General features: G+C 38.5%; 1 protein-coding gene across 1 annotated transcript in view; it reads left to right on the top strand.

Moving 5' to 3' along the window:
• The window catches only part of LOC150082844 (neural-cadherin-like), a 500869-nt gene that overhangs the window by 457547 nt on the left and 17136 nt on the right, over nucleotides 1–26186 (top strand). Inside the window, exons 33-34 of the mRNA XM_090377625.1 lie at nucleotides 1589–1769; nucleotides 12144–12385. Coding sequence (XP_090233751.1) covers nucleotides 1589–1769; nucleotides 12144–12385 — 423 coding nt within the window. The remainder of the gene's footprint in view (nucleotides 1–1588; nucleotides 1770–12143; nucleotides 12386–26186) is intronic.

Raw genomic sequence — 26186 nt, 5'->3', positions numbered from 1 at the left:
GCTCCTATGCTTATCTTTGATGACACTCTGATTTCCAAGCAACATCATATATCTCTATTGGGATTATTCTGGCTTCTAATTTCTCTTGGCATAAGCACATTACTCTGCATCTGAAAAACTGTTTTCTCTTTAGCTCTCGGTGTTACTTTTCTTTCAAACAGCTGTTCGCTCTGTACAAATTGCAAATCCACCCTACCATAGAATATTGTTTTTACATCTAGGGCAATGCCCTGGAAACCTTTCTCAGGCTTCTAGATTTCATTTAAGAGGACAGTTAGGTTAATTAATGACTCATCTCTAACAGTCTCTCCACTCTGTCTCATAGATGTTCTCTTTCTGCTGCATGCCTTTTCTATAGATACTTCCGTGGGCACTGGTCTTCTGATTTGACTTCTATAATTCCCCTCTCTCTGTTCCAAAGCAGTCTGAACACATGCCACAACCAGTCAACATCCTTTTTCTGTCTAACTTCAATCTCACAGAACCAGCATTTCTTCTTCCTAATTTATTCATTCAATTTCTGTTTTCTGGAACAACTATCCTTCCATCATATGTATTTCCTGAATATTACAATCTGCAGAAATTCAAGTCTGATGTCAACAACTATCATCTTTGATCTTCTGAATCTTCAACCCATGCACGGTACTACTTAATAATTCTCTGTGTGGGGTTTTCATAAAAAGAAATAATAATAGAATCCTTTTGCATTCAATCAGTTGCCTTGGTATTTTATCACTTCAGTTGAATAAACTAAGAATTCTTTTAGAAAATAAAGAAAATATTTTCTATGAATTGCACAATTTCTTGTCTGCTTCACTTTTGCCAGGTAGAATGATGAGTTTCCACTTGTGAGGGAATCCATCATTCCTCCATCTCCATTTGTGAAGATGGAGATTATTCAAAAACAGTATCTCTGTTTCTAGAGAAGTGTTAATTATTTGTAGTTAATTAACTACAAATGTAAGTGTTACTTAACTGTAGTACCAAGGCAATTTGTAATGAAGGCAGTGTTATAATAATGATCCCTTTGTTGCAAAAGAGATCCCTATGTTCCATTCTGCACACTTGCAGCATAGATACTGTCCACTTTCATTGAAGTGGGATGAACAGCCAATTTCTTAGCTAGTGGCAGTGGTCAGTACACTTCTGCAGTTCCTATTGAGCCTATTTGCCAAGTACTGAAAATTTAAAAAAAAAAAAAAAAAAAAAGAGCCAATCTAGTATTAAACTAGGAATATCCCAGGATTGTTAATAAATTTCCCAAAAAATGGGATATGTGTTTTAATCCTTGAATCCAGTTTGACAAGCACTAAATAGAAATAGTAATCAGCCCATTTGTGGCTGCCCCAGTTGTTATTATAGAGATGTCACTTTTTTTCTTTTCTATAATAATTTTCGATTTTTGCACTTGTTTACTTTGTATCAATGTTATTTATATCAAAATTTGCTTACCATGGATGTATAATCGTGAATATATTAGGCCACTGTTTATTGCATTTATGTGTTGCATCATAATCTAGAATGATTAAATGATAAATGTGCATTAATATTCATTTATTTAGTAATAGTTATTTATTTTTTTCCTCAGGTTGCATAAATGATATTCGCTTCAATCAGTATTTCCTTCCAATGGAGAACAGGACAAAAGATGCTGCTGTTATAAAATGGCACAATGTGCACAATGGATGTCCTTCCAATAATCCTTGTCATGGCATTTATTGTTCTCCTCCATTTGTATGTGTTGATCTCTGGATGCTTCACAAATGCACGTAAGGAATTTTGAGTATATAGAATTCTAAAAAAAAACTAAAAACCGAATAATGCCACTCTGTAATGCTTTTCAGTAATGGTAAAAGTTTTTTTTCTCTGGCATTTTTTTGGATAAACTTACACTGTTATATATACTGTGTATGTGTGTGCGTGTTTATTCTTTTATTGTTACAAACTCATTTACAGTTACTAATATCTCTTAGCAGTTGCCTTGGTAAAACATTAGCTGCTCTGTTATCTATTAATCAAAAAATTTCCAATTTCTGATTTATCTCCTTTTTTATGCAGAAAAATTGATTGCATTATTCCACTCCTTAGGCGTCATGCCTTTCCTAATGTATTTTGTGAAGAGTCTTGCCAGTTTCTGTGTCATGTCTCTTCTTCCCAATTTTAAGTAACTTCATCTTCACCCTGGGCTTTCTGATTCTTCATTTTCTTCAATGCATGTTCTACCTCATCAGGAAGGATATCAGGTATGTCATATGTTTTGCTAATTTGTGATCCATCTTCCCCACTGCTGATATCATTCCCTTGCTCTTATATAATTCTTTATAGTAGTCTTCTGCTATTTGAATTATGTCTTCTCTGCTGTTTATAAGTACAACATCACTATTCTTCAGTTTCAGTATCATTTGTCTTTCTATATTACTGCTGATTTAAGTCCTTTGTTTTCCCTTAATGCTTGTTCTGCTTTTCTTATGTCCTCTCTGAGTCTCTAATGGCTTTGCATAACTCAGTAGACTCAATTTTGTCCTTGTCAGTGTTCATCTTGCTCTTCATTTGTCATCTTCTGCTCATCGTGACAAGTGTTTCTTGACTAATTTGGATTTATTTTTACCTATATGTTTCTCGAGCTTTATCACTTTCAGAAAGTTGTATTCCTCATCAGTATCTTGGTCTTAAGTTCCAGTACATACTGCTTTTCTGATGTAGTCAATGCCAAGGTTATGGAAAGTCTGAAGAAAGATGTTTTTTTTTTATTATTATTACCCATCAAGGAAGGACTTTATTACTGCATGGGACTACATAGTGCTCAATTTTTCACTGAAAAATGTTCATATAATGCTACAGATTTCATCAGTTGACAGTGAATCATTTTTATATTTGAAATTTTTTGTGGACAATTCCAGTACCTCTTACTATCGTGTTATGTCTTCTTATTACTTTGTTATTTTATTGTATGTGAACCTTCCAGAAGCTATAAAGAAAGAAGGAAGAATTGATATATAGTAGTCCAGGGTTGGGAATCTGGAAAATACAGATGGAAACTTGAAATGTAACATAGTGTGCTCAGTGAGAGGATATTCATCAGGTGTGGGAGGGAGTGGTTTAGAGAACCTTTGATGGAATTTTGGAAATGACTTGTGATAAGTCATGTCTAGACAATAGAGCCATTGTTATAAATAAATGTGTTTCAGTATTTCTGAAGAGGGCAGTCTGCAGCAATATCTTGTTAGAACCAGTAATAATCATTGTGATGGTAGTGCCTATTAGGTAATGCAAGACAAAAACCACCATTAGAAAAATCCTGGGCATGCTAATGTTCAGGTATAAAATATGTATGTCATCAGTGGGGAAGAACCTTCTGCTTTCCAGAAGTCAAAGGTTGGCATCTATGTATTTAGCAGGGAAGATTGAAATTTTATTATAGCAAGGCAATTGCCTTCTCATTCCATCTGCACATAGAGGCTCTTATTTTCTTCACTCTTCTGATCTTCTGCATATCACTCATTGTAATTTTCCCTTTGCTTCCTCTTACCTTAAACCAGCACAGAAAATGCTGGCTTGCATTAGTTCAGATTCTGGAATACACAAGCCACTTTTGACAAGTAATATTATAGCTGCTTCCCCCTAGCACCACTCACACACACTCAGCCATTATCAACCCACTGCAGGATGTAAGCCTCCTCAACAATTCATGCTGAGGGAAATGGACCATAATCTGCCACGCTGGTCCAGTGTGGGTTGGCAGATCAACCATATTAGCAATCAGGGACTTGAACCCCGGTATACCCAAAGCATGTGCTACTGCACTCCTGCTCCTGACCACTCGGCTATGGACCGTTTTGTACTGATAGCACAGTTATATTTAGTTATTCAATATGGGACTTCGGTATTTACTAAAAATGCAGCATTTGTTTCCAGTTTTAGTTCCTCAGTAAACCTAATTGAATATGGAGAACATTCACTCTTTTTACAAAACATTAACAATAAACATCTTTTTATTCACACTTAATGTTTCTTGGCTGGTTCCCAGCCCAGAAACATTAAACAACTAGATTAAATCTCTTCATAGGCTGTATTTTGCCCACTCCTGTTCTAGTTATGGTGTCCTAAGGAAATGATTTAACATTTGAATTGCTTTGCTTGCAGATTTCATTCAACTTCATACAGAAAAATTCATTTTTATTTTTCTAAAAATGAACTAATTTCTTAATTTGTATGTATTTCATTTAGTTTCTCCATTTCTTCATCCATGTAAAGAAATTAGTAATATGAATTTTAGGTTATATAGGCTAGCTGATGTGAACCACAACTTTTCCATGGAGATTCTTTTTTTATGTATCACAATGTTGTATTTTAGCACCACATCGTATTTTAGATGAGCATATAGCACATAACATAATCAGTTACCATGCCAACATGCGAAGTGCAAAGATGTGCATTGGCACCTGCAAGCCATACACATCTTTGGACCAATAGAAATTAGACATTATTTCTTTTTCTGTCAGCATGTAATAACTCAACTCTCGTTGGATGGATTTTCGTGAAATTTTATATTTGGACCTTTTAGAATACAAAGTACAAAGTACAAAGTATGTTGAGGGTCAAACGGCACCAGGAATTTCTCCCATCTCCGCGAGTGTTCGCTGTATCGAGGGACAGTACTCTGTCAAGACCAGAGATTTAAAAGTGTGTGGATCATGTGTTGTGTAGTATGTTGTGCCCATTGTTCTTCTGGCCTATTGGCCGTCGAGCCCCTGATGAGACCCGACGTTGTCCGTACTATGCCAACGAGGAGGCTGGCCAGGTGTACCTTGAAATTTATTATACTCTGGCAGGTCCCGCCGCCTAATTTCCTGGGATTTCAGCGGCTGGGTCCTATAGAAAAAAAAAAAAAGATAGATAATCGCGGTGGTATAATTGCAAAATCGCTATTAAGTTGGTATGTGGGGTTTGTTCCCCGAAATTACCATGGGATTGTACGCTAAAATGACAAGTTCTAGAGGCCTAATGGGGCGGGCAATAATTTTGGTGCTAATTTAAATTTGGATGCGTGGGGCTTTCGCGGTGAATAGTCAAAGAGAAGGGTAGGGAGACTGAAGGCTGGGGGGAAGAAAGAGAAGTAAGGGGCCGATAGGGTAGATGGCCCCTGCAGTCAGTGGGGCATGCCCATGCCCCACCAGAGGGAAAGGGGGATGGCAGGAGGAGGAGAAGACAGCGAGCCATCTCCCCCCCCCTGCCAAGGAATAGGAGTGAAAGCAGGCTGGTCAAGGTTGCCAGCCCAGATCGCCATATGGCTAGGTGGCAGCAATGTGCTGCAATCATTTCTCTGAGCCCTTGCATGGTAGTATCTGGGAAGGTTTCCGTGGTTGTGTAGACATTCTGCTGGCCTGCACGGCATGGTTGTTTACTGCAGTGGTTGAGGCTGTGGGAGCGTCCTTCTCCTTGTGAAGAGGTCCTGGGCCAGCTGCGCGAACGCCTTGTATGTGTCAACTTCAGTTATGGCGAGGTCTTCTTGATTACGGAGGTTAAGCTGTGTTCTAGTAATGAACCTGCAATAGAGGTCCTCATATAGTGGGCAACTGTACATTAGGTGCTCCCACGTTTCACGTTCACCACAGAGGCAGAACGGTGTATCACTCAGTCCAAATCCTTGTAGTTTGTCTCTAATGGCCCCGTGTCCCGTCAGCAGGTAGGTGGTGTAGAGTCCTGGTGAGAGCCACGGTGGATAATTCGGGTATACCAGCCGTATGTTGGGTAGAAATTTTCTAGTTATTGCACCTTTGCTGGAGGTCTCCCAGCGGGCCTGCCAAGTTTGTTGGAGGTAAGCGGAGAGACGGCTCCTTTCTACTTTGGGATCATTTGACAGATCTATGGTGTAGTCGAGGCATGTTGCCGTTCTGCCTTTGGTCAGTTGATAGAGTAGCCCATGCTTAACAATCTCCAGGTCCAGAGGGAGGGATCCCGTTAGAGCCTGGAGTGCGTGGGTACTTACAGTGTTACATGCTCTCGAGATGGTTAAGAGTATGTGTCGCTGTGTAGTCTCCAATTTTTTCCGGTTCACTGCAGTGGTAGCCTTGCGATACCATATTCCAGAAGCATATGTAATCGCTGGCAGGAAAATAGCTTTATAGTAGAGGCTGAGGGTTTTCCGCCTCAAACACCATTCCTTGCGTGTGATTCGCGCAAAAAGTGCGGAGTATCCTCTAATTTTCTTCCGTAAGTGCACTATATGTGGTGTAAAGCTCAGGTTTTTGTCTAGTACGACTCCAAGGTGCTTTAATTCGGTGGTAAGCTTGATTGTGTTACCTTGTATCTTGATTTGAGGGGGTCGTCTGGTGTCTAGGGCTCCTTTTAATAATATAGATCTTGTCTTCGAGGATGAGATCTTCAAGTTATTGTTGTTAGCCCAGTCCTCTAGAGTTTCTATTGCTCTGTTGGCGGTGTTCTCCAGTTGCGCCCTAGATCCCCCAGGCAGCATCAGAACCACATCATCCGCATAGGCTAGGGGAACGACGTCGCCGAGTTCCAGGTTCAAAAAGCCATCTAGAACCAAGTTCCATAGGAGTGGGCCCAGGATTGAGCCCTGTGGGCATCCTCTGAATACTTCTCTTGTTACTGAACAATATGGTGCTCTGACTGTCACGAACCTATTCGACAGGTAGGATTTGATGACTTGATACAGATTTGATGGTAGGTTGGCTTTCCGGAGTCGGGCCAGGACGCTTGGCCACCATAAAGTGTCAAACGCCCCAGCAAAGTCTATTGCTATGACCAGAAAGTATTTCTGATCTGAGGTAGTTGCAGCATTTGTAATATTTTCCAGGACATCCAAGGTTGAGCATCCCTTCCTAAATCCATATTGTCGGGGTGACTGCAAGCCGGCTGCAGTGTAGTGGATCCCTATTCTGTTTCTTAATAAGTGCTCAAAGAGCTTGCTCAGGACTGATAACAGTGCTATGGGTCTGTATGACCCCGGAAGGTCCAGTTGTTTGTTGGGACTTTTGGGAATGAGGCACAAGTTTGCAGTTTTCCAGGCCTGGGGGAACAGGCCTTCTTTGAGGCAGTGGTTGTATAGATTAAGAAGCACCTCTGGAATGGTTTCGACGGCTTTCTTGACAATCTCTGGCTCCAAAAGATCAGAACCAGGAGACTTCTTGTTTCTAATCCTCATGGCAGCTGTTTCCAGTTCAAGTTTGGTGAAAGGTTCTTCTGTTGCAGTCGTGTAGTAGGTTTCATTGTCTGCACAGAGGGTTATCTGCTCTGGGGTAGAGGGGGCAAGATGGTCTTGAAACATGGTATCCATGATGTTAATAATTGTTTCCTGCCAGGTCCGGGTATAAGTACCCTGCCGTGTCCTCGTCGCTGGTATGGTCTCACCCCTGGGGAGTTTGTTTGTGGTTACTCTGTATACCACACCCCAGGGGTTATCATTCCCAGTGGTAGAAACAAGGTGTTCCCAACTGCGCATCTTACGCTGGCGAATGGTTGCCGTGTATAGGTTCCTTGCATCTCGGAAGTTCTGTCTCAGTGCCTCCACTTCCGCTGCCGGCTGGGAGCGCCTTGCCCGCTGGAAGAGTTTCCTTCTCCTGTGCACCTCCTGCCTAAGCCTCTGTAGCTCTGGAGACCACCAGGGTACAGCCCCCGGGGTTGGGTTTTTCTTTTTGATAGAGGTGTTGGCAGCTTCAGTGATGAGACCAGCGACCGTCATCTGATGCTGATCCGGGCTGAGTCCAATGATGTTCAACGATTGGGCTGCTGTGGTCAGTGTGGCTTGGAAGAGTGGCCAATCCGCCTTTTAGAATACAGTAAACCCCTGCTATTCGCGGTATCTGTATTCGCGATCGCTGATTTAATATAAAATGAAACCTAAAAAAATGTGAATTTTAAAGCGCCGTGAACATTTTCTGCCATAAAAAAACATGGGCGTGGTTAAAATTATCTTCACCGGTCAAAACAGCGCTCGGTGGGGGGGGATTACAAAATCGCGAGCGTGGATGTTTCTTGCTAATCCTTGTTCAATATGTGTTATGCTCTTGTCATGGAAGGTTTCGTCGTTTGCTTTTAATTTATATGCTTATAAATTCAATAAATTTATCAATTTATATGCTACAAAAGTGATAAATCTACCGTTTTGCGATGTAAAACAGACTTTTTCGAGTGTGTTAATGGAAGAAAGTGACTTTATTGTGGACAAGTTCTTTCTAACCCGTACAAAAATATGGCTACGAATAACAAGGGAAATGTGAAAAGATCAAAGAAGGTGATGACATTAGCGAATAAAATTCAGTTATTAGATAAAATTTCTAATGGTGAAAGTATCTCCTCAGTGGCAAAACATTATAAAATCAATGAGTCAATGATACGATCAATCAAGAAATCGGAAGAAAAAATCCGACGTGTCCGTGAAAACGCGCTAATTGCTTCAAAAATTTGCTCTGTAACTCATGATGTTAAATTAGAAAAAATGGAAAAAGCTTTAAATCTGTGGATAGAAGACCAAACTCAAAATAAAATTCCGTTAAGTTCACTTATCATTCGTGAAAAGGCAAAACTCCTTTATCAACACTAGCGAAACTGGTGATAGCACTGTCGGGATAAGTTTCTTAGCTAGCATAGGCGCTTGTTTGAAAGATTTGTTTGAAATTTCTAATAAATATTACATTTAATATTAAATTGTTTCTTATTTTCATTTCGATACCTTATGCTTGCATTTCACTATGTACTGTCTATGTACATAGTCATATTATGAAGGTACATATAATACATACATAGACAAAATTTTAGACTAGTTTTTCTTATATATTTCATACTTTGGAACGGAACCCCTTTATTACTATGGGAACCATAACTCAGTATTCCCCTTTTTTGATATTCGCGGCATTTCTCAGGAACGTAACCCCCGCGAATAGCGGGGGTTTACTGTAGTTTATCAAGCCTTTACCAAATTTATAAAAATTGGACCTGTAAAAATTCAACAATGATTTATTTTTTATTTTTTTATTTTTTCTTCATGAATATCATATAGACTATCTGTATACTGTATGTTGTAGCTGAAGCACTGGATATTGTTTGTTGCCATGAAATTGGAAGAATGAATGGGCAATGTGGTGGATGTGCATAAACAAAGTTCCCAGTTCATGCATAAATGTCATTGCTTTTTATGAATTATTACTATTTTCTAACATGTGTGAAGTGTAACATACATACTGGGAACACAAATATTGCAAGACAGGATGAAAATCAGAAAAGTCCCCCAGAAGAGATGTCATCTTGTCAAGAAATCTGAATGCCGTTGAAGATGAGCATAGGAACACACTCTTTTTTTGTGATAAGTAAGGCAGGCTTGAGTTTCAGGATTGAACTTAACTCAGTTTTTTTGCCTCATTGGAGAATAACCTGGAGATCATCATTTAACAAATAGGTGGTGGATAATCAAGAAGTTGAGACTGTTTTTCCAGGGCAAGGTTTCTCATATTGGGAGATTTCTCATATTAGAATGTAGTTGTACTGTAATTGCCAATATAGGGTTTCCAGTCAGTGAAGAAGGTCATTATCATATAGGAGAAAAAAGATGGGAGAAAGCACTGTACCTTGGGGGATGTCAGCATTAATTAAGTTAGAAGACAAAGCCATCTATTATCACCTAAATTGATTGGTCAGAGAGATAACCAGTTATCCAGTTGCAAAACACTGATGGTAATCTATATGATGAGAGTTCGTTTAGGTGACCTTTATGCCAGACGTGATTGAAAACTTTACAAATGCCAAGAGGAACTGCATCAGTTTCGCCAAACTTTTCCATCAAATTTATCCAAAGTTAAGTAACTTGTTTTGACTAGAAGACTACAGTAAACAAATAAATAAACAAGCGCATTATATTTGCTTGTATACAAAGGGTACTAGGAAAGTTTTGCAATATGAAGCAACAATGAATCACAGAAAGCTGCTTGTTGCTGCATGTTGAGACATGTTCATACGTGCATAGCAGCCGCAGCGCCAAGTCGATGGGCTCAGTTATTCATTAGTAGTGAGAGTGTAAAGTGCTTGCGATGGCGTCGTGGTCACGAAATGAGATAAGGACAGTTTTGCGGTATAATTTCGTGCGTGGTTTAACCATAGACCAGTGCTTAGAAGAAATGACTCTTGCACTAGATGATGATTGTCCACATCGTACAACGATATTCAGGTGGTATAGAGAATTCCAAAGGGGAAATTTCACTCTGGAGGATTCGGAGAGGCCGGGAAGGCCACGAACGTCAGTTACGGAGGAAAACATTACTGCTGTGAGGAAAATGCTTGACGAAAACAGGCGAGTGACCTACCAACAGATAGAGGATACTTTGGGCCTAAATGCACCAGCAATTCGTTCGATTCTGCAAGATCATTTGCACGTGAAGAAACTTTGTTCTCTCTGGGTGCCGCATCAACTGACTGAAGAGCAGATGACACGACGTGTGACTTGGTGCCGGGAGATGTTAAAAAAGTTTGATAAGGGACAATCTCGGTATGTGAACAACATCGTGACAGGTGACGAGACTTGGCTGTACTATTACGATCTGCCGACCAAGGCTCAAAACAAGGTTTGGGTCTTTGATGATGACGACACACCCGTAATTGTCAGAAAATCCCGATCTGTAAAGAAGAAAATGATAGCTGTATTTTTCAAATCGAGTGGAATTGTGGAACGTGTCGTTTTGGACACGCAGAGGACAGTCACAGCTAAGTGGTATACTGAACAATGCCTGCCTAAAGTCATTGGATCTATGAAGAACCTGCGGCCAAAGTCAAGAATGGACACCTGGTACCTCCATCACGAAAGTGCTCCAGCTCACCGCCCCAAAGCCTGCACCGAATATTTGACCACGATAGGACTGAAACTTCTCGAGCACCCTCCCTACAGTCCAGACCTTGCTCCCTGTGACTTTGCACTGTTGCCGCATGTGAAAATGAAGCTAAAAGGGAGGCGGTTTTCCAGTGATGAGGACCTTCTACGGGCTTGGGACAACGAGTGTGCTTTACTCCCTAGTGAAACTTGGCAGAACTGGTTTAAAGATTGGTTTCGGAGGATGGAGAGGTGTATTGAATGTAGAGGAAATTACTTTGTAAAAATTAAATAAACAAAGCTGTATTGCAAAACTTTCCTAGTACCCTTTGTATAAATGTCCTCTGTCTTGCTAAATATTTTCTTGTGTCCATAAATGCAAAAAAAAAAATCTACCTAATCTATCTGACTTTTATTTTATTGTGCTAATAATAAAATAGGCCTTGAGTTTGGAGTTCTGACATGATAATAACCATTAGGATTAAAGAAATACAGGAACTCTGCGACTTATGTTTTAGGGTTGCATTCCGCGGAACGCTACGTAAGTCGGAATTTCCCCCATGCTTGTGCAGCACTCACGACTGTGCTCGCTGAATTGATTGAATCAAAAAAGAAATGTTCGACGAACACGTAAATAGAATTATTTATTGTATTTATTCAATTTTTTATCTCATGCGCAGGAAAAATTAAGTAGCTGCAATGAGAGGTATGCTGTAATTATTGTAAGGACACTTTGTCACTACGTGCATGACATTTGTACAATAACTGGATTTGAACATTTCACAACCAGTGGAGCCATCCAGTATTAGATATTTGGCAAGAGTTTAGTCACAAATTTCCTGATAATAGGCAGTATAGCTAAGTTTTAAACATTTCATTTGAATATGTACGTGTTCAATTATTTTATAGGTGGGGTTTTTTTTGCCCCCCTCCCATCCTGACAGTTATGAAGGATTTTTATTTTTGTTGCAAAATATTCTTTTGCATGTTTACATCCTGTCTACTTGTTTCAAGGTATATAAAATTCACCTAATCAGTATTTTTCCTAATTTTTATCTTGGTAATGTAAGAGACATTTAATGAATAAGTATCTCTTAAATATCCATTGAGAGCGAGAACTGGTTGTGAAAAGCTTACAAGTATACTTGTCATATGCAGCAGGAATGACAAATCATGCATACTTGATGCTCAAACTATTTGATCAGCAGTGTGCCAAATGATGACTCACTGATTTTTTTTTATTTTCACAAATTTATAATAATATAACTTTTTTAGCCTGTTTTACTATAGAAAAACCAACAAACACTTTATTTTGTTCTTTTAGCTGTCCTGATAAGTTTGTAATAACAAATGATGGCCAGAATTGCACTGATGAAGATGAATGTTTAAGTCAGCCTTGCTTTAATGGAGGTTTGTGTGTTAATCTTCAAGGTGGAAAGGGATTTTACTGTGTATGTGAAAGTGGATTTACTGGTGACCTTTGCAATGCTGTTAGAGAAGAAAAAGTAATGCAGCTTGGTGCTGCTGCCTTAGCTCTCATTGTGGTTTGTCTGTTTGGCATCCTTAGTAAGTATCAAGTAATATGTATTAAATGTTTGATCAATAACTTAAATCAGTGTTATAAATAAAAATTGCCCCTGTTTAAGTTTGTTAAATATGTTAACAAATGATGAAGTGAAAAAGTACTTTGTGACTCATACAATGCCGCATTTTAAATTTAGCAAATAAGTTTAAAAATCATATACACCCTATTAATACATAGGTGGTATTGTGTAATTACTATCAAGTTGAATATATATTCATCTATTGTTACAGTAATCGTAAGTTATATATTTATCATGTTTCTTATAATATTAAAGTATTTTTTCTTCAAAAAACTGGCTGTTAAATTCTAATGGAATATTTCTGGTTAAATTGCAAAAAAACCTCCATTGAAAGTTATTGCTACAGGTTATATAGAAAGTCTGCTATTAAGGAATGAGTTTTTGAGTGGCATAAACAATTTTCTGAAGGAAAGGAAAGTAATATCCCATACCTTTTCATTATTTTCATCAGCAAAATTGATGAAAATGTTAAAAGGTGTTTGGGAAATCTTTTCTATCAATCAAAGAATGCCTGTCAGAATGATAGCAAATTGGATTGAGACAGTGTTCGTCAAATTTTAACATCAGTCTTGAAAGTCTGTGCAAAAATGGTGCCAAAAAACTTGTTCACAACCAACTTGGGCAAGACTAGATCTGCATTGACTTTTTTTCAAACCTGGTGGAAGAAGGGGTCCTCAAGCTTGCTTTGTTCGAAACAAATTTCAAATAAACAAAGTTGATTAACTTAAAACATAAGTTAGCAAAAGCACAGCATATGCAACTAAATGTCACTAGGCCTCCTGACATGCCTGTTAGAGTGCTGTTTATATCAAAAAGTCTTTTCTTTACAACAAATAAGTTTTCAGGAAATATGAATAATGTAACAAATATGAAACTGGCTGGAGTATCCCATCCATTTTCATATTTGTGTGATCACCAGTTCCAATTTTATATTTGTTATCACATTTGTTCCCACCAATTGTGGTTTCCAGCAACTTTCTCAGGCACCTCTGTAGCCAGGTGGGCAGGAGCAGCAGTGCGTAGCACACTCTTCTTGATTAGACCGGGGTTCAAGCCCATGACTGCCAAATATGGCGGATGCGGAAAGGCCAGGGAATGACCACCACATATCCCTGGAGCAATATGGCCTTAGTTGCTAATGCTCCTAAAAACTAAATAACAAACAACAAGCAACTTTCTCATTATACAAATCCATCAAGCAGGTGTCTGTATATACTAATGCAGTCTATAAGAGATGGTGGAGTGGCCTTTGACGTTAGGGGTGCTGGTTCAACCTGCAAGTCCTTTATTAGCTTCAGACCATCTGCTTTTATGGTGTGAGGATATGTAGCAAATGCAACTTAAAAAAAATAAAAACCTGCCCTCTAAAGTTATGACAGCCATTTAATTGTAATGCTGTATTACCACCCTTATATTCAGTCATTTTTATGGTTATTGTTGTCTTTAAAAAGTTGCTAGACATCCAGTGACATCATCAACACCTGAGTGACAGGTGCTATTGCTGTGGAAACTTGACATTGAATTCCAAAACCATGGTTGAACATGGAATGCACTTTCTTGCTGCTGTGCATTCTACATTCAAGAATGCACAGCAGCAAGAAAGGCACAAAACAAGGTGTAGGGAATATTTAATCGATATCCTACCACAGAAAATCTAATAGCCTTCAAACGTGCACATGTCAAAGCACGTTATATTAGTTGTCAGAGTCAGAAGAAATCTTGGATCCGCTTTTCATCTTCCATCAGCCAGGCAGCAACACGAGAAGTCCTCTGGGACAAAGTCCACAATATGAAAGGGAATACACATCACGCCCTCTAACAATCCTAGAGCATAATGGATATGCAGTTGCGAACACTCTTTGGGAGACATTCGCCAATGTGTTTGCTATAACATCATACACCCCAGTTTCTGGCCGTCAAACAAAAATTTGAAAAGTAGTAGTTGAAGCTGTCTTCTAATGGCTGTGAACCATACAATCAGAATTTTTCACAATGGAAACTTATGGTGGTGCTATCTCATTCTCAAGAGAGTGCTGTCGAGCCAGATTACAGCCATTATGAGATGATTAAACATCTTTCATCAGAATCTTTGAATTATCTGCTCTCTCTCTACAATAGTGTCAAAGAACAGTTTCTGGACTCTTGTCATATGTCACTTGTACTTGCCTTTCCTAAACCAGGAAAAGATTCAAAAATATCTTCTAATTATCGTCCTATAGCTCTGATCAGCTGCTTCTGCAAGATCCTGGAAAGAATGGACAGTGCTAGGCTCTTGTGGTTTTTGGAAGCTAACAACCTACTTTCGAGGACACAGTTGGCTTCCGAAGAAACGGGTTAACACCTGACCATTTAATCTGCCTGACCATTTAATCCATGATGCTTTCCTGAGATGCGAGGCACCAGGTGTCAGTTTTCTTTGATGTGGAAAAAAGCATATAACCCTGCTTGGAGTTCTGGAATTTTAAAATAAATTTATAACTTTGGTCTTAGGGGGCACATTACCATTTTTATAAAAACTTCCTCTCAAACCAGTTATTTCAAGTTTGTGTGTGATCCTCTCTCTCTATCAGCCATTTTGCCAAGAGGAGGGAGTTCCTCAATGATCAGTACTAAATGTAATGCTTTTTGCTATCAAAGTTAATCCTATTACTGAACATCCTATTACTAAAGTCATCAACAATACCTACATTGTTGATGACTTTAACATCCTTTCACAATCATGCCGTATGAGAGTTATTGAAAGGCAATTGGAGCAAGCCATTAACTATCAATTCTTGGGCAATAGTAAAAATTTCAGATTTTCATTCCAAAAGACCATGTGCATCCACTTCTGTCAAAAGCACAATCTTCACTCTGAAACAGAACTAAAGCTCAGACAAATCGTAATCCCAGTAGCATCTAAAACAAAATTCCTCTGCCTTATATGCCTTAAAAAAACAAAAAAAACTCTTAGATCCAGTTTTTCCCCACTACACAAATACAGAAAGCAGAGTGACAAGGAACAAAATTTAAAAAAAATTGAATGGTAGATATCCTCCATTGGTAGATAATGGTAGATAGCCCAGCCGATATCCTCAGATATTTAGTTAGAATGAACAAGACATTTTCAGCAGAAATAGCAAATGCTCTGGTAGAAACATTTGCCGAAATCAGACATACCAGCATGTGAAGCATCTTCTTAACAGGATAAAATGAGCCATACAAGTTAAATTTCAGAATATGACTATCTCTTCCATATAATCAGCTCTTTACAGTTTGTGAACTTCAGTAAGCTCTAAACAAATCCATGAATGGTACACCAGGCCGTGATGGATCTACTACCTCATGCTTCATCTAGACAGTAGATTCCTGAATTCTCTCCAACTAATGTTTAACATTTACCTGTATGCCAATGAGTTTGTATTCCACTGAACGACAATTGCTGCAATAAACAAAGTAGTGTCATATACCCTCACCTAATAGTTACCATCTATCAGCACTAAAAACTACAATCCTTCACTTTTTGCAAAAAGCACTACATCTAGAACCTGAGCTACTGCTGGGAACTCCACTGATACCACTTATCAACAATATCTAATGCTTAGTACTAACATTTGACACAAAATTAACATTTCAGAGACGTATTACAAACAAACTCTCTGTATATGAAGAAGCCAAACATACTTGAAAGTTGTCTTGTCTGTGATATCTATATACAGGCACTCCCCAACTTATGTAATACTTGAACCCAGTAATACTTGAACTTGCAATGTTGAACTCAGTAACACTTTTTTTTTTTTTGTAATTCATTCCAAGAATGAATTACCAAATTCATTCCTTCATTTCCCTTCAAAGTTAATTTTCACTATACAATATAACTAAGCTATTTATCTCTCTAAGGTCATTTTTATTTTGTGAATTGCACTACCCTTTCATCGTTATCATATGTTCCGTTATAAGAATCAATTTTGAATGCCTTTGGAACAATTTGCACTTTCCAGTTTATTGGGTTTTTCCGTTAGTGCATCTAATTATAAACGGTTAGTCAACTCGATCTTATTGCATTTGCGATAATCCCAATAACTGTAAATGTGTGGGTTTTTACATTATTATGGTGAAATGTGTTTCCCCTTCACTGAAATCTTCAATCATATAAAAAACAAATTTTCAGAACCTTTCTTTATTCCTTTTTACTTACTACAATGTTGAAGGAAAAGTGACCAACGTAAAGTGCATGTGGTGGCAGGGCTAGGAAACGAAACAAAATTGATTTAGAAATGAAGATGAAAATGATTATGTACGAAGCAGGACAAAGTTTGTCATCTATTGCATGGGAATTAGGTCTTGTTGCTTCAACAGTGAAGACTGTTTTAAAGGACAGTGCACGTATAAAGAACATGTTAAAAGGATCAACGCATTTAAAATCAACAGTGACCACAAACCAGCGTTTGGGTGCTATATCGAAGATGGAAAAGCTATTAATAATATGGATGGAAAATCAATTAATAATATGGATGGAAAATCAGATTCAAAAGTGAGTGCCCTTAGTCTAATGACCATTCAAGCAAAAGCAACAGGTATTTATGAAGACATAGAGGATAAGTACTGCAAACCCCAAGCCAGGTTCGTGGCAAGCAACGGGTAGTTTAATAGGTTCAAGCATTACGCTGGTTGCCACAACATTTAAAGTGTGCAGTAAAGTTGCCAGTGCTGATTCTGCAGCAGCAGAGAAATTTTGTGGTGGGTTGGAAAAAACCCCTTCTAATTTCCACAGCCCTCAACCTCTGCAGCAGCATACTTATCAGCTGGAGACATTGGTTCTGGCAATGATGCTTGAAAGGTAAAACTTGCTGACGTTATGCCTGTCCCCTCTCTTTTTTTGTAATTTTATAATTATTTTAATTTCACACTTTTGTAATTTTGTACACTTTTGTAATTTTCCCTACACATGAGACAAAAAAAAAAAATTGAATAAATAATTCTATTTACATGTTCGTTGAACATTTCTTTTTTTTTCTTCAATCAAATTCAGCAAGCATGATTGCGAGTGCTGCATAAGCATTTATGGAAATTCCGACTTACGTAGAGTTCCGCGGAACGCAACCCTTATGTAAGTCAGAGAGTGCCTGTACTTATTATTATTATTATTATTAGCCATATGGTGCAAGGAAGCCTGAGGCTTATGCTGCACCAGCCAAAAAAAAAAAAAAAAAAAATTCCCGAGTTACCCTGAGAGAGAGAGAGAGAGAGAGAGAGAGAGAGAGAGAGAGAGAGAGAGAGAGAGAGAGTAGAAAGGAATCACCAATAAAGAGAAGAATGATGATATCCAGCTCAGGACCCTGGGTGTGCCAAGCCCATACTCACCAGATGTGAGCCCCTGGGGTCAATTTAATCAGATCTGAATTAAACTAGAGCCCCAGTTGATGCTCTGCACAAAAGACCATACGGCATGCCACAAACTAGTCCAGTATAATGCTCTCGTGATTGTTCTTGGCACATTCTGAATATTGCTAATCCAAAGTCTTGTATATAGATGCCAGTGAACGTCCACTTCATCTCCAGAAAAAGATATTTCTTGTTAATTAAATAGTTATAATCCATAGCCCCCCATCTAACTGTCTGGATATATCTGTGTGATCCTTAGTGGACAAACCTCTTCAAAAACAAACTTCATGAAAATAAACTCACAAGAATCTGGTTACAACTAATGTAGTGAGCTCCCAGTTACTAACATCTAATATACGAATTTTCATTCTTGCTACTTCATAAATCGTTGCCTTTTCAATGGAAAATATGCAAGAATGAAATATTTTTGACTTATGTATTGTAGTACTAGTGGCATGTGATGCAAGAAAGCAAGTGTATGAGCTTATGCAGCATCAGCCAAAAAAAAAAAAAAAAAAAAAATCACACCATTCCCTCCAAATGCCTGTCCAGTTCCTCCTTAAATTTATTTAACCTATCAACTTCCACAACAACAGATGGAAGTTTGTTCCAGCAATTAACCACCCGCTGGCTAAAGGCAAATTTCCGCACATCTATTCTACATCTGTCTTTTCTTAATTTGAATTTATGCCCCCTTAGGTTCGTAATCTGAACACAAGTGAAGGATCCCATCAGAATTCAGCGTGCTCAACCCATTCAAGGCCTTATACACCTCAATCAGTTCACCGTGCAGGTGCCTAGTCTCTAGCCACTGCAATTTGCAGAACTTAAGCCTCTCTTGGTAAGAGGATCCCTTCATTCCCCTCACCAATCTTGTTGCCCTTCTCTGTACACGCTCAAGCAAATCTACATCCTTCCTAAAATGAGGCCTCCAGAACCGTACACAGTACTCAAGGCGTGGCCTGACCATTGCCTTATACAGAGGGACAATGACCTCCTTTTCCCTGCTAGCAAAATTCCTATATATCATTGACAAAACCCCATGACCTGCCCTGGCATCCTGTCTGCATTGCTCAGAAAACTTCATATCTGACTGCACAATTACTCCCAGGTCTTTTTCATTTTCTACCACCTTAAGTGTAGTACCACACAGTTGGTACGTTTCTCTGGGGTTACTTCTACCCATATGCAGTTGTCAAGGTTAAACTTCAGTTGCCACTTCTTAGCCCATCTGCCCAAATTATCTAGATCCTGTTGCAGTAGCACACTGCCATTACTGTCATTAACAACCCTGCCAACCTTTGTATCATCTGCAAACTTCGACACTAAGCCTGATATACCCCCATCAATATTATTGATAAATATACAAAACAACAGTGGACCCAAAACCGAACCCTTTGGGACTCCACTAATAACATTAGTCCACGAAGAGCAGCACCCATTAATTACCACCCTGTGTCTTCTCCCACTCAACCATCCTTTTATCCATTGTAGCAACTTACCCTTAATACCATTCTGCTCCAATTTGTACAATAATCTTTTGCATGCGCAACAGTGTCAAAAGCTTTCCTGAAATCCAAATATATGATATCAAAATTATTTTTTGCATCGAGTTCCTTTGTAACCACATCATAATATCCTATCAAATTTGTCAGACAAGATGTTCCCTTAACAAACCCATGCTGTGTCTGAATTATTGCTGCAGTCTTGTCTAGATGATCCTGCAATGCATCTTTAACCAGTGACTCCATTATTTTACACGGAACAGCAGTTAAACTAACTGATCTGTAATTACTCGTGTCACCCTTCGATCCCCGTTTGTGAATTGGGGATACATTTGCACATCTCCAGTCTGTGGGGACCTCCCCTGAGTCCAAGGATGCTCTCATAATTATGGCTAAGGGTTTGCTTAGTTGCTTTGCCGCCTCCTTTAATATAACTGGATAGATCCCATCCACCCCAGGTGCCTTTCTTATGTTTAACTTCAACAATTTCTCCTCCACTTTGCTCTCAGTTATTACAAAATCATTAAGCACCCTGCTACAATTTGATAACCTTCTGCCATTTTCGAACCTTAATAACTCCTCATGTGTGAATGTAGATGCAAAATACTCATTCAGTTTGTTTGCTATCTGAGCAGGATCATCAACAGTGGAACACTGTTGTATAGCACTCTTTACTTTGTAAGCAAACATTTTCAAGTTACGAATTGCCCAGGCGGTACCTCATACACCCAAAGATTGGAACTCGAGATCACAAGCAGTTTTTTGTGTAGATGTAAATTTTAATGCCCTTTTTGTACGGTTTAGCACAATGTTTCTTTTAAAATTACTGTGCAATTATGTTTATTGCTTTATCCTTTTGTTTTTTGATAAATATGCTCTAAATCATATTAGGTTTCTATTATTTTTTTTAATTTCTTATATTTCTGCCGATACTGTAACATGCATGTTTCTGTTCATTTGCATAAATTATACCATTTTTCTGTATAACTGATCAGCCTCGATTTGCCTTTTTGTTATAGCTTCATCCAATTTTGTTATAACAATGTCATTTTGTTGATAGATTATTTCAGCAATCTTTTTTGAATTAGAAGTTGAAAAGTTGCAGGCCCCAATTCCAACTTTGAATTTCATTTTAGACATATCTGAAATAATCCATGCTACAATTTATTTAAAACCCTATATTTATCATTGTTTGGATAACAGTAGCAACTACAAGAGACAGTCAATTATTGTTATTTCCCTTCATCTTATGTTGTTTGTTATTTGGTTTTTAGGAGCATTAACAACTAAGGCCATATTGCTCCGGGATTATGCGGTGGTCATTCCCTGACCTTTCCGCATCTTCCATATTTGCTATGCACTGCTGCTCCTGCCCACCTGGCTAAGGAAGCACCCATCTTAGTTATAATTTACCACTTGTTCTAATACAATTATGAAGAAGACAAGGTTAGTCTTACTCCTCCAAGGTGGTTTCCTGTTGGTCACTTAACATTCAGTTGGGGTTGAAATCATATGACTAAATATATTAATATTTGAAGAATTTTGTTTCTCCTTCTTGCTCCTGGAACATTTGGTTATGTTTAGTCGTGCAACTCATTCTTGCAAATACTCTTAACTTTGTTACCTGTAGGATTTGAGCATTATTACAAGTATTATTTATATTACCATTGTGTGACAGTGGTTGCTTTCTGCTTCTAGTGATCACAGAACGATCATCAGAAACAGAAATATATTTTTTTAAGTTGGCCGCATAATTGTTTCCTCATTTGTTATTAGTTCTTTCAACTAAAATATTTATACCAAAGCCAGTATAGTTTACTTAAATGCATGCCCTAAACCAGAGGTTCTTAACCTGGTGCTCGCGAGCACCATTGTGCTCTTTAAAAAACAAATTTTGCTCGCAGCTGATCCTAAAATGGGTGCTCGTGAACACCTTCACTTAAGCAAAAAAATTTATGTATAAATTTTTGTATTTAAAAAATGTGCTTTCTATTTCTCAACTTTCTAGATATTCTACAAAAATCCATGCCAGTCTTCACTAGAAAATCCTTTTTTTCACCAGACGCCTCAAATTCTACAAAATAGCATAGGATTGTATAATGATGTCATAGAATTCGGTAGTCTACAATGAACACAGAACTCGACTTCAACAGAAAACATGCAAGCAACGTCAGATAGATTTACCTTCGTAAATCTCCAACCTCCTTGGAAAGAAAAATAAAAGCGGCTTTATAAGTTGTCTTGCCTCCACTGAATTCATGACGTATGATGCGAACTTGATAGTTAAAACGCACTGATATCGATGTTTCTCTTGGAAATATTTAATTTAGTAAGAAAAATTTTTATAAAATACTTTTTTGAGAGTACAGTCATTGTTGCTGCAGTGTTGCCGCAGATTGAGGATACTGCCTCATGCGATTCTCAGTTTCTGGTTTTAACAGGTTTGTACAGGTTTCTTCCAAGTTACGCACAGTTGCATTGCTGCAATTGGTATCGTATTCGGGAGGCAACTAGAGGGAGTAATACTCTTGATCAAATTATCAGTAGTGATTCTTCATGCATTAAGAATCTGCAGATAAAGGAACCATTAGGTGGCAGTGATCACAGTGTGCTGAAGTGGGATTTACTCAAAGATCTAACTACTATCAGGGGTAAAGGGAAGGGTTTTTGCTTTCGTAAAGGTGACTACAATGGTCTGAGACAGTATTTAAATTCTATACAGTGGGACCAACTGATGATGTTACCAACAGCAAATTCAAAATGGGAAGCATTCAAAGAACTTATCTTGGAAGCTACTAGACTTTACATACCAACTAAGAAATATTGTTCACGGTTTAGGCCTAAATGGATGTCAGATGAACTGATGAGGCATATGGCAGAGAAGAAACATGCATGGGATACATACAAATTAACACATGACACAGAAGCCTATGATAGATACAAGTTGATCTGTAACCAAGTTACAAAGGAGGTTAGGCAGGCGAAGGCAGATTACGAGAAATCTTTGGCAAGGGATGCAAAGAAAAACAGCAAAGAGTTCTTTACTTATGTAAACTCTAGAAGGAAGGGGATGAATCAGATTGGTCCACTTGATATCGATGGGTCAACTGTTGATGATCCTGCTCAGGTAGCTAACAAACTAAATGAATATTTTGCATCGACATTCACACATGAGGAGTTATTTATCGAGGGGAATACCAGAGGTGTATTCAACTCTAGCAGTAAGCTAGAGAATCTTGTAATAACTGAGAGTAAAGTGGAGGAGAAATTGTTGAAGATAAACACAAGAAAGGCACCTGGGGTGGATGGGATCTATCCAGTTATATTAAAGGAGGCAGCAAAGGAAGTAAGCAAACCCTTAGCCATAATTATGAGAGCTTCGTTGGACTCAGGGGAGGTACCCATAGACTGGAGATGTGCAAATGTGACCCCAATTCACAAAGGAGGATCAAAAGCTGACACAAGCAATTATAGACCTGTGAGTTTAACTTCTGTTCCAGGAAAATTAATGGAGGCACTAGTTAAAGAAGCACTGCAGGATCATTTAGACAAGACTTCAGTTATAGCTCGGACACAGCATGGTTTTGTTAAGGGGAAGTCTTGCCTGACCAATTTGATTGGATACTATGATGCAGTCACAAAGGAACTGGATGCAGGGAATAACTTTGATATTATATACTTGGATCTTAGAAAGGCTTTTGATACTGTTGCACAAATTGGAGCAGTGTAACATTGGAGGCAAATTGCTGCTGTGGATAAAGGGGTGGCTGAGGGGAAGAAGACAGAGAGTGGTAATCAATGGACACTGCTCGTCGTGGACTAATGTTATTAGTGGAGTCCCTCAGGGCTCAGTGTTGGGTCCATTATTGTTTTCTGTATTCATAAATGATATTGATGATAGTATATCAAGCTTAATGTCGAAGTTTGCAGACGATACAAAGGTAGGCAGGGTTGTCAAGGACACTACTGACACTATGCTGCTGCAACAGGATCTGGAAAGGTTGAGCAGATGGGCTGAGAGGTGGCAAATGAAGTTTAACATTGACAAATGTAAAGTACTACACATGGGAAACAGCAACCCCAGAGCAACGTATCAACTCTGTGGTATTACACTGACAGTGGTAGAGAATGAAAGGGACCTGGGGGTGGTTGTGCAGGCAGATATGAAGTTCTCTGAGCAGTGCAGACGGGCTGCAAGAGTAGCTCATGGTGTATTGTCAATGATATATAGGAATTTTTCTAGCAGGGATAAGGAGGTGATTATTCCCTTGTATAAGGCAATGGTCAGGCCACACCTAGAGTACTGTATACAGGCCTGGAGGCCTCATTTCAAGAAGGATGTAGAGCTGCTGGAACGAGTACAAAGAAGGGCAACAAGATTAGTGAATGGAACAAAGGGGTGCTCTTACGAAGAAAGGCTTAAGATTTGCAAATTACAGTGTCTGGAGACTAGGCACCAGCGAGGTGATCTGATAGAGGTGTATAAAGCATTGAATGGTTTGAGCATGCTCAATGCTGATGGGATTCTTCCTCTCGCTAAGAATAATCACCTGAGAGGGTATAAATTCAAATTGAGGAAAGACAGATGTAGGATAGACGGGCGGAAATTTGCCTTTAGCCAGCGAGTGGTTGGTTGGTGGAACAGACTTCCATCCCTTGTCGTGGAAGTTGATAGCCTAAATAAGTTTAAGGCTCAGCTGGACAGGTATTTTGAACGAACAGAGGGGGTGAAGTGGGAGTGGTGTTTTTTTTTTTTTTTTTGGCTGATGCTGCATAAGCTTGCTTTTTTGCATCAAATGCCTATGCTAATGTGTATAGTGCTGAGTTTAAGGGTGATGAAAGCGTTATAATAAGAAATCTTTTGATTTTGTGTGCAGCTTAAATGCATTTTCTTTTAACAGATTTAACTAAAGTTATTAAACCCTTTCAAAATGGATAAGTTTTTTAAAAGAAACCAAAATGAACATTGTGAGGGAAAAATGATGCATTAACACTTCATAGTTGTCTGATTTAGACCTACACATTTCAAATGCAAAGAAACTAAAAATTGAAAAGTATACATTTCAGTCCTCTTGGGAATATGATTATTTGGTAATAGATAGTAATACTATTGGACTGGTGTAATTTGCTGATTATGTCAGGCATGTTTGGCTGGCTATCGGAAGTCAAATTGTGAAAGACATTACGAAAAAACCTGCCATAAGAATTTTCACAAATATTTCCCAAATGTAGTGATATTAGAAAATCTATACTTCAAGTATCAAAAAAAGAAACTCGAAAGATAGAAAAATATTTTAAATTTAGGTCAAACTAATAGTAGTAAACCGTTTGCAAATGAAGTTTTTTATTTTATCAAATACAATTGCAAAGAATTCATTGCCTTTCACTAGTGGTGAAATAATAAAAAAAATGTGTAGTGTCATCATTAGAAGTGCTTGTTAGCATCTTACCAGAAAAACAAAGAGAGCTACCTTGATTAGCTCTGCCAAAAATATTCCTTTGAGTAATGATACAGTTTCAAATTGAGTTCTTAAAATGACAGATGTAATATTCAATGAATTACTAGGTAGAATTGAAAGTTGTGTATTTTTTTTCGCTGGCATTTGATGACTAGTCTGATGTTTCGCTCGTATCACAACTCGTGCTTTGTTCAGTTCATTCAACATGATGGCATCTGTGAAGAAGGTTTTTTGGCTATTTTGTTGCTTACTGGTCATACAACTGGAAAAGATGTATATGACACACTTATGAAATTCCTCACAGTGCACAAAATTGATTTTTAGCATTAGTAGAGGCATTTGATGCAAGAAAGCAAGCTTATGCAGCATCAGCCAAAAAAATAAAATAAATAAATAAAAAAATAACCACTTCCACTTCACCCCTCTGTTCGTTCGAAATACCTGTCCAGCTGAGCCTTAAACTTATTTAGGCTATCAACTTCCACGACAAGGGATGGAAGTCTATTCCACCCACCAACCACCCGCTGGCTAAAGGCAAATTTCCGCACGTCTATCCTACATTTGTCTTTCCTCAATTTGAATTTATGCCCTCTCAGGTGATTATTCTGAGCAAGAGGGAGAATCCCATCAGCATTGAGCATGCTCAAACCATTCAAGACTTTATACACCTCTATCAGATCACCTCGCTGGTGCCTAGTCTCCAGACACTGTAATTTGCAAAACTTAACCCTTTCTTCGTAAGAGCACCCCTTTGTTCCATTCACTACTCTTGTTGCCCTTCTCTGTACTCGTTCCAGCAGCTCTACATCCTTCTTGAAATGAGGCCTCCAGGCCTGTATACAGTACTCTAGGTGTGGTCTGACCATTGCCTTATACAAGGGAATAATCACCTCCTAATCCCTGCTAGAAAAATTCCTATATATCATTGACAATACACCATGAGCTACTCTTGCAGCCTGTCTGCACTGCTCAGAGAACTTCATATCTGCCTGCACAACCACCCCCAGGTCCTTTTCATTCTCTGCCACTGTCAGTGTAGTACCACAGAGTTGATACGTTGCTCTGGGGTTGCTGTTTCCCAATTTGAGTAAACTTTTATCAGTTTTTACCGATGGTTCTCCTTCCATGATAGGTAAAAACAAAGGCTTTATTGCTTATCTTAATAGAGATGAAAGGATGCCTAATTTTGTGCATTATCACTTTGATTCATATCGAGGCCTTTTATTCACAAATGAAATATCAAAAAGAAATTATAGATGTGTTAAAGTCATTAACCATTTTATTGCTAAATCCCTAAATAAGAGACTTCTAAAAATATTTTTGGAAGACCTTCAAGCAATGCATTCTGATCTTATTACCCATACAGAGGTTCGTTGGCTCAGTCATGAAAAGGCGCTCTCCAGAATTTGGGAGGTGTTTAAAAAGTAAAAGCTTT

Source organism: Mastigoproctus giganteus, chromosome 7 (genome assembly GCF_048544385.1).
Source record: "Mastigoproctus giganteus isolate SK-2022 chromosome 7, ASM4854438v1, whole genome shotgun sequence".
Lineage (NCBI taxonomy): Eukaryota > Metazoa > Arthropoda > Arachnida > Uropygi > Thelyphonidae > Mastigoproctus > Mastigoproctus giganteus.
This window is presented reverse-complemented; position numbering and strand designations above follow the sequence as displayed.